Below are 10287 nucleotides of genomic sequence, written 5' to 3'. Positions count from 1 at the left end.
TGTTTGATTTCATATTTTTCTAAAACTAAATATATACGTAAATTAAAAAGTTCTTCCGAAGCGGGCGATGAGATTTCGATTCCGGCTGCCGACAGCTTCTTACGGGCGACCCCCAAAACAACCTTTCTTTCTTTTAAGTGCCGACAGCCACAGAGATGGCTACTAGAATTTGCGGCCTAGAAATTTGCGGCCTGCAGAAAGGTGTTGGTAATTTCTGGCTATTAGCGACCTTCAAGGAAAAGGTCCAGCTGCCTCAAATTTGTAAGGAAAAATTTGCAGAGGTAGGTCCGACAGCAAGAAAAACCTGCAGGACGGAGGTTCGATGTAGAAAAGGCTGCATGGGAGAGAACTGGCCACAGAATTAAGTCCGACGGTCCTGGTAGGAGGTCCAGCCGACAGTAGGTAGGCCGCAGAAAGTTATGGAGGCAGGAAAGACTGCAGGAGGGAATTATGCTGGCGAAAAAGGCTTCGAAATTCTTTCCAATCTCTATGGCCTTACTGAAGCTTCACGTATGATCTGCCCAAGCCTTTGGGATGCGACTTCTAATTTATCTAATGCTATGAGAGGGTGCAGAAGCAATCCAGTCTCAAGAAGCTTCAATTTTATGCTTCCATATTCTTGTTGGTCTGGAAAATCTAAAGCTTTGGATTGTTGCATTAATTGCAGTGGCAAAATGATGGATTCTACATGTTTCCCAAGCTGATTAGCAGAGATCCTGAGCAGCCCACGCTGGATCTGCGAATCAGCTGTCATTGACTTCTTCACCGTCCTAGAGGGGTTGTTGTCCTTCCTGGGACTCTTCTGTGACGATTTTAGTCCCAACGCTTTTTTCAACTTGCCAGTAGTAGTCGAAGTTATAGATCTCAACATCGAAGACGACTGCCATAGCCATGAAATGGATGACAACAACCTCTTCGCCAACTACAACATCACCGATCCTACTGCCTCTGCCGCTCTTTCTGAAGAAGAAATGTATGTTAGCAACTTTCTAGCCGTGTTTCGACACGCGACGACAAAATTCTTGTACGTTGTCTCCCAAAGCTCCTGATCAAATAGGTTGCATCCCAATTTGCCCAATGGTAAGGGAAGAGACTCTGTCGAGCCCCTTGTCGTCAACGACAAGGAGGAGAAACATAAGGAATCGTCGAACAAGTAGCTCTTAGAGTTCTCCAGGTTCCTCCAGAAGCCCTTCTAGGATTTTTATTCCTCTCTATCAAAGATTTATGGCAGCTAGTTTTGGAAGAGAGTCACTCCCTTCCTACAGGGAGGATGGCAGGAAGAGAATCCAACGACCCTGAAATAAGGACCAGTAGCTAGGGAAGGAAATTTGGCTCTAATGCAATGTTGAAAATCAAAATAATGCGAAATATTTTTATTGAAATGAAAGGGGTATAAAATAATTTGGATATAAAGGAAACAACATAAGATAGGAAAAACACACACACACACATGCCCTAACCATTTGTTTCCTTTGGTTTGCTCTCTCATCAGTTAGCGCTGGTATGTATCATGGTGGAAATCTAGCAAACGAGAGCTCCCTTGTTCTCGGGAATCAGTCAATGCCTAAAATCGAGAGAAAAAAAATATTAAAAAAAAATGTGAGAAGGAAGAGAGAGAAGAAGAAAAGAAGAAAGAAATTGAGGAAGAAATTGATTTTGATGTAATATGTGTGTGTGTATATCTATATTTGTATTTAGATAAATGCTTGCATTAATTTCATTCAAATTAATAAACATTTATTAAATTGTTTACAATTTCATTGACTTGTTTAGTTAACTGGGGGAGTACATATTTTGTTTGAAGTCTTTTAGCGGGGATTAGAGTTTGATGCGAGACAACTAAATTGAGGTATGAATACCTACTTAAGATATTGATATATTGAATTAAGATTTAATTTAAGAATTTCTTAAATTTAATAGAACTATAATTTCTAATCGTGTATTTTAGATGACAAGCTTGAGGTGAGCACATTTTATAGAAGATAAAACTAAAGCAGATACATTCAGATTACTTATAAAAACAATTATAACAGGTAAAATGATGAGAAATGATGAATTTCTTAACTCTTGATATGGCATCTGTTCGTCTGTCCGTACATATATACATACATATATACATACATACATACATACACAGTGTGCGTGTGTTCACTACCATTTTCCATGTTGTATGTGTTTCATATTGCTAAAATTTTAAGAGTTAAGCATATTTAATTCTTTTTCTATCATTATTTATAGTCATCGATTAACATATATGTTAATTCTTTTATGTTTATTTAATCTTATGTTAGCACCGATTATTTCACTAAAACTAAAACTTACCTAGATTATGTTATTATTTTTCAGTTTATAGTCATTGATTAACATATATGTTGCCTCTTTCATGTCTATTGAGTCTTATGTTAGCACTAGTTATTTCACTAAATCTAAAACTTACCTAGATTATGTTATTTTTTTTAGGGAGCGCTAAAAAACAACAATATACTCAGCCAAGTGATTCGACTTTGTACAACTTTTGATATGTAAAGTTTTAGAGAATTGTAAAGCAATTTTGGGATATGTATATTTTATATTTTGATATTTAGTAGTTTTGTATATAATTTGTGAATTAGTTATGCATGATTTTATGTGTGATTAAAACAAATGAATTGAACTGTTTCTGACGGTTGAGTGAGACCAATCATCCACCAAATTAGTCTTGATTCGTGTAAGTCAGGATAAGTGTTGATGAAAATTGTATCTGATTGAGTCATCTACTTCTGCCACACGATTATTTGACCCCTAAGAGGGGTCAGCTGGGGTGTGACAGATTGTAATAAAAAAAGAAAAGAAAACGATTGGTTACAGGTCAAATGAATAAATTAATTTATATTATATTCAATAAAAAATTGAAAGATTAAAAGTTTAAAAAAAAAAAAATTGTGATGATGGTATAAATCCACTGGTTGTTAATGATATATTATTTAATGATGAATAAAAAATGCAAAAAAAAAAAAAAGATTTGAACTTGAAGATGAAGAAATAACCTTTAATAATAATGAGAATAAGATTATCGATGTCTAATTTTGTGCCAAAAAACAATTGAATTTAAAGCGGCTTCTATTTCACAATTATTTAAAAGGAAACGAATTGGTGTCGAAGCTTCAAATAAATCAGATAGCAATTTTAGTATAGAAATTACTTAGTCATGTTACTAACTAAATATTTATTAAAAATTATATTTAATTCATTGTTAACTAATATAGTGAGAGATATGAAAGATACAGTAATTTCTCAAAAGAGAGGTGGTAATTGAAGAAGACTTCGAAAATGAAAACAAAAACAATATCTGAGGACGACACAGTTATTACATATGATGATTCCTCCAAAGACTGAAAATGATGATGATGCTACCATGAATCTTAATCCTTGTGTCACATTTAAATTTTAAGTGAGTATTTACTTTAAAGCTTATTTCTTTTTTTTTTATATTAACAATTAAAATTAAGATTTATGATAATTTTAATAATGATGAAATAAATGATTATGATGCTAGTTTGAAGTATTTATGAATTATATTTAATTTTATGAGTTTTATTTTTATTTTTTTCCAGGGCTTACACCTTGTAATTTATTCCTTCCCACACTAGAGTAAAACGCCTTAGCTCCTGACTTTGCCTTCTTATAAACCATAGATATAACATAATGTAATTGTTCATAGAGAGTCTCTATTCAGGCTCATTGGCGGGTTGTAGAGTTTCAGTGCTATCTTTTTATATTTAATGCTAAAGATAATTTTTATTTGAGTTCATATCTCATCTTTACTTTTTAATTTTAAGCTACTTTCATCTTCATTTTAATTGCATTGGTGTCCATAAATCCCCTGTATTTTGTTATTTTTAAGTTTGTTCAATCTGAATTTATACAATCTCTTAGATATCACCCACACGTAGTTGGCAATTAGGAGAATGTTAAGTATTTACATCACATTTAAAAAATGTGCATAGTCCATACTTAAAAACACCATGACCAACTAATCTTCAAACCAACCACACTTAAAAAAGTCTGAAGTTATCACATTGACGAGGGACATGGAATTTTATCTTTCTTTTGAACACAAGCACTTATTTTTATACATTTTGCATTGGAACAACATACACAAGTACTTATTTTGGTCATTTTCCTGTTGTGAAATAACATGGCCACACTGCATAGGAACAACGTGCACGAAAATTTAAAATTGACTTTTATGCATTTTCATCTTTGTGCACGAGGGATGAAGTTTTTACCTTCTTTTCCTTGTCTTTTTTCTTTTCTTTGATTTTTAGAGATGGAGAGAGATGGAGGTGGAAATGATAGAAAGTTGGCAGAGTGATCTAAAGTGTTGGGCCGCAGTCAAGTTGAGAGTTGAAAATAGAGTTTAATGACTTCAACAAATTTGTTGTTGGCAATGGCTATGATTGTGGTGGTTAATGCACTGTCACGCCCTGGATCCAAAAGACAATACACCCTGGAAACATAGGGCATAATGAAATGATGTGAATATGTTTTGTATTCTAAAAAAAAATATTTCATACAAATAATAACTAAATAAGCAAAAAAGATAAATTTTATTCCATTTCATAAATAAAATTCAACAACTAATACAACTGAAAAAAAAACTAATTGAAAAATAAACTAAAATGACGATAGATAAATAACTACTTAAGCCCAAAAAGAAATACAGTAACTAGTGCAAAGACTGAAAATATTAAAAAGTATGTTTTTGTGGAGATGGATCTCAAATGACAGGGTGAAATCTTCTATATAAAAATATTCACAAATAATTATAAAAAATCAAACATAATAAATAACCATTATTTATTAAAGCATAATATGCAAGATACTAAGGCATGCAGCATGAACAATGGAATGAGACTATTTCACAAAAGTATTGTCAGGATAATATGAATATGCCCAATTTTTTTAATAAAATTTGCAATTATTCATAATTAATTTTATGCATTCCAATGGTCATTCCATAGTTATCTATTATTTGATGTCAGTTTAGTTAAATGAATGACCTGAGGCTATTATACGAGTCTCGGTCATCCCCAATGCAATTAACAATTCGAGTATCACACCCAGATATATATATATATATATGTATATGTATATATATATATGTATATATATATATGTATATATATATATGTATATAAAATCGATAAGGCAAACACTAACCCAAAAAATCAAACGATTTTCTATAGAATCATCCCTATATGAGCTCGTCAATCCAATCAACCAACATTCAAAATAGTTCTATTGACCTATATATTATTATACATGTGTACAATTACAAACTTTTAATACGTAATTATTTAAATGATATGACCATTATATCTATTATTTCAAATATGAATATAATGTAACTGAAATCTAATTGTAATTCATAAAGGTGATGCAACAAAAGAAAACATTATAACTGAATTTAATCTGACATGCAAGTAGTTGTGCAACAATAAAATAAGACAAATAACTATTTCATTATGAGCACTAAATAAAGCATATTCCAGATATTTATCATTGAATGAAACAGGACCAACAAATCCACAAAGAAAATAACTAAAAATCTAATAGAAGTAATAAAGATTAAACTTCTAACAATGAAGTGTATGTTTATCCCCTAACAAATAACACTTAGTTAGCTTGATGAGTATACTATGAACTCTTGAGTAAGTTGAGAGTCAAACAAAATTCGATTGATGGATGTACTACAATAAGACCTCTGAATTATTATTTGATGCTACAGTGGATCTGATCGACTCAAGCCTACCTACAATAAGCCTTGAATTACTCAATATAAAAAAAAATAACTCTACTTTTTCATTACCAAGCCTCAAATTATTATTATTATATAGATAATTTATTATCAAAACAATAACATAAAGATTAATTTGTATAGCCCGAATAATAATTTAACGAAATAAAATAAAAGGTGATTATATTGAATTATATATATATATATATATATATATATATATAATTGTATATATATATAATATATATAAATATCTAGTACGATTAATGGAAGGCGATTCACGCTTAGACAACTAGAGAAAATAACGAGAGTGTGGTAAAAAGAGGGCAGTGTTCAATTCTTGCAGCTAGAAGGTTGAATGGAGAGTTAATTGATGACTACAAAGGCAAATGATGGTACTGATCTACTTTGGTGCAATTAACACTGGCAGTGGGGTTGAAAAGGGTGTAGCTAGGAGAAGGATGTGTTAGGGTGATTTGTGAAGGTGTGCATATTGCATTAAACATATAAAGAAGTACAAAAAAGCACAAAAAAAACAGATCCTCAGACCTGTACAAAATAGGCCCTATCGTCGCGAACGATGACAAAAAGCTCCAACGACTTAGGGACCATATCAAAAGAAAAATTATGAGTAAGAGCCCATTGGTCACAAAAGTGGGCAGCTCAATTGAGCTCCTGGTGAACAAAATGAAAAACAACCTGTCTAAAAAGAGCAAGAAAAGCAAATAATTGGCACTGCTTGTCACAACCCAACTCGGTGCTTAGACTAACTAAAGCGGAACTGCGGTCTGACAGTATTGACATTTCATTTTACCTTCCACAAAATTTTTCAGAAACTTTCAATAAATAAAAACGTCACTAATCCACAATGTGCTAAAAAATTAAACATCCAGAAACAAAAATATAGTCTGAAGAACTATATCTCAAACTAATATTAAACAATATATCAATATTTAAATGATATAATAAAAAGAAACTACAAACACAACATAACTAGTAACAATCAGCTGCAGTCCTTCTCCTGTAAATCAATCTTTACTATCAGACATATCAAGTTATTTATTTTGTTGAAAGAAAATATTAATTTCAACTGTAAGTTTGATTTGATGAGTAATTATAATCTTAACATTCATCAAATTATAATGTTTATTCGTTACCTTATAAAACTTTAAACTTTCATTTTAATTTTAGCTCTTCTCGTATCACTTTGAGTATTTATAATTTTAATCTTTTTAATAATCAGAGCAGTATTCCCACCTGTAAATCAATCTCTCCTATCAGACATATCAACGTAAAGTTATTTATTTTCTTGAAAGAAAATATTAATTTCAATTGTAAGTTTGACTTGATAAGTAATTATAATCTTAACATTCATAAAATTATAATGTTTATTCATTACCTTATAAAACTTTAAACTTTCATTTTAGTTTTAGCTCTTCTCGTATCACTTTGAGTATTTATAATTTTAATCTTTTCAATAATCATAGCAGGATTCCCAATAATCATAGCAGGATTCCCAAATCATAGCAGGATTCCCACTTGTAAATCAATCTCTCCTATCAGACATATCAACCTAAAGTTATTTATTTTCTTGAAAGAAAATATTAATCTCAATTGTAAGTTTGACTTGACGAGTAATTATAATTTTAACATTCATCAAATTATAATGTTTATTCATTACCTTATAAAATTTTAAACTTTCATTTTAGTTTTAGCTCTTCTCGTATCACTTTGAGTATTTATAATTTTAATCTTTTCAATAATCATAGCAGCAATAATCATAGCAGGATTCCCATAATTTTAATCTTTTCAATAATCATAGCAGGATTCCCATCATACTTAAAAGTAACCTGGAAAATATACTTGAAGATACCCTCAAAATTTACTCGTAGGTATCTTAAAAAATATAGCTGAATATACCCTCAAATTGCATCTGAAGGTAAACCTTTACCATTTCCTTTAACGTGCACGGGTACATCATATCTCCTTCAGTACAATCTGAGGGTAATCATGTATGACTTAAAATTTACATTTTTCATATCAATTTAAAATCCATTAAAATGTGTCACATGTCTGTTATTTTCCTTTCATTAGTGATATATTTTCAGACTTTCAAAATGTCATATTTGTTTAATTCATTTAATAAAACACTAATTTATGCATAAAATAAAATGATCACTCACCTTTCCTTTCAAGAGACCTCTGAAATAATTTAGTCTTTCACTAGCTTCTTTGGACAACCACCTATATTAAATGAATGTGCATATCGTTTGATAAGAATTCTATTCTTAAAAAAAAAATACTTAATATATCTAATGACATACAATTAAAATGACACATAAGTAATTATATAATTTCTTATCTTAATAGTTTTATATAACCTATTATCGCTTTAGTTAATAAAAAATGTTGCTTCACCCTGTGCCATGCACTTTGAAGCAAAAATAAAGTCTTGTGGATCGTATTGTACATTGTGCTTTGACAAAACTATTATGAAGTACAAGCCCTTGCAGGGTTGTGCTAATCTGAAAAGTTGCTCAAAGTCTTCTTGTTAATCAGCTTTTAATGATAATCAATTCAAGCTTCTTTGCACGCAATTTGCAAATGAAGAATTAGAAGATTTCTTAAGAGCTAGTCTCGGAATGCCTAATGTGTATTGAAGCATGTAAAAGTTGGTTTGCGCCAATCTATCTCTTTGATTTTATCGCACATTTAATTGATTTAGATCATCCATGTTTACCTTTGTGTACTTGTTGTAGTTAAGTTTAATTGTGCTTAAATTACTTAAGGTAGATTGGAAGAGTTCATAGAAATTCTTAAAATGATCATAACACCCCAAATTACTCTTCCCTATAGTGGTGTGGCAAACCCTAACAGTGGCATTCCAAGAAAAGGAAACATTTGTCTAATTCACATGAGAATGATTATCTCAGCTAAAAGTTTTGTTTAGAAGATGTATGCAGCAACACAATCATTTGTTAATTTCTAGTGCATATCGCATGAAAGAATTAGCTGAATTTTTCTGTGAGCCGTCTAGCTTTTTTATCTTAGGACAGGTTTTAACATTGAAGAAAACGAGAGTGAATAATTTTATTTTAGTTGAATAAAAAGAAAGGTAGAAATATAAAAGGATTTTGCCGATTAATTCACTTATTTTAAAAGAGGATTTTATTGGAAGCCTATCGATCATCATCAACCCCACAAAACATTATTTCCTATTTCTGAAATTTTAAAACAGATTGGTGCGCCTATAAAAGAGGGTGAGCCATTTTGTATTTCATCCTCACAGAGACACTTAGATTGTATCTATAAATAAATTGGTCAAATAACCTGAAAATAACTTAGAAATAACTTCTGTCGCACGTAGAGGTACCTCAGGAGTCCGCACAGAAAATTTTTTGCAAATAACATCAACCAAAAACTGATTAGAAATCAACATAGAGCTACGTCCGGAGTCCGGACTCAAGGCACGCTTCCATCACAACCATACGCAGCACAGTCATTAATTATTACAAAATGAACTCTATCACTCATGCCCTGATTCATCGTTAGCTAACATAAAGCTAAAACAAACATCATAAGAAAAACAAATTCCTGTCCCAACAACCTATTATCCCTTAGCGATTTGTGATGAAATCCTCCAAACACATCAAGCGCATCAATATTTCAGCAAAATTTCATCCAAGTGATCAAACTAAATATCAAACACGAATCAATAAGTAATTAGACTGAGGATGAATCGAAGGCACGATAAAGAAATCGCCGCCATAGAAACCGTGAGTAAACGAATGAAAAAGAAGAAGTATGCACACCAGGCCTGCTGCTCTGAGGAATCTGAGCCCGGAGAGATCTAGGAGAATCGGAGGCCATGGTTCCGTAGCTCGAAAGAGCTATGGCTCTCGTCAAAGTCCCGCTGGGAGCGGGAGACCACAGCGAGCGTGCGATTACCTCGGAAATGCTTTCTGGCTGCCAGTGCGATCGATCACTAATGGCCTCCTGCAAAAATCGAGCGCCAGATTTACATATATAGCACTCAAAACTTACGTATTTACATATCTAACAATTAAGAAAATACAACGTCTAATATCAACACTAAAAAATATGATGCGATGTGATATATTTTATTGATGGATATAATATTTTCTCATAATAATTAAATTTTAATTTGAAGTACAGTTCAACTATCTATATATATCAAAAGATATATTTATTTGTCTTAAATTAAATTAATAATAATTTTATATGATATGAAAATATTACTTGATATAAATTTAAAATATAAAATTTAGTAAGAGGTAAATATATATTATCAGGCATTTAGATAATACTAGGGCTGTCAAAACGGTTCGTTGTTCGCAAACAGCTCGTGTTCGGCTGGTTAAGCAAACGAGCCGAACACGAACAAACTTTTTTAGCTCTTTTTGAGCTCGAAATATAAACGAGCCGAACACGAGCTGAGCAATACCATGAAAATCTCATGTATTTATAAATTTTATATTTAAACTTTA

The 10287-nt window shown here is 31.5% G+C and overlaps 1 protein-coding gene across 1 annotated transcript in view; it reads right to left on the bottom strand.

Moving 5' to 3' along the window:
• The window catches only part of LOC110024327, a 61712-nt gene extending 51917 nt beyond the window's left edge, over positions 1–9795 (bottom strand). Inside the window, exon 1 of the mRNA XM_020724232.1 lies at positions 9592–9795. Within this exon, the coding sequence (XP_020579891.1) occupies positions 9592–9649 (58 nt within the window). The 5' untranslated portion in view covers positions 9650–9795. The remainder of the gene's footprint in view (positions 1–9591) is intronic.
• Between the last annotated feature and the right edge of the window lie 492 nt (positions 9796–10287).

Source organism: Phalaenopsis equestris, unplaced genomic scaffold (assembly GCF_001263595.1).
Source record: "Phalaenopsis equestris unplaced genomic scaffold, ASM126359v1 Scaffold000002, whole genome shotgun sequence".
NCBI classification, from domain to species: Eukaryota; Viridiplantae; Streptophyta; class Magnoliopsida; order Asparagales; family Orchidaceae; genus Phalaenopsis; species Phalaenopsis equestris.
Note: the sequence above shows the minus strand (reverse complement) of the source record. Positions and strands in the feature narration are given on the sequence as shown.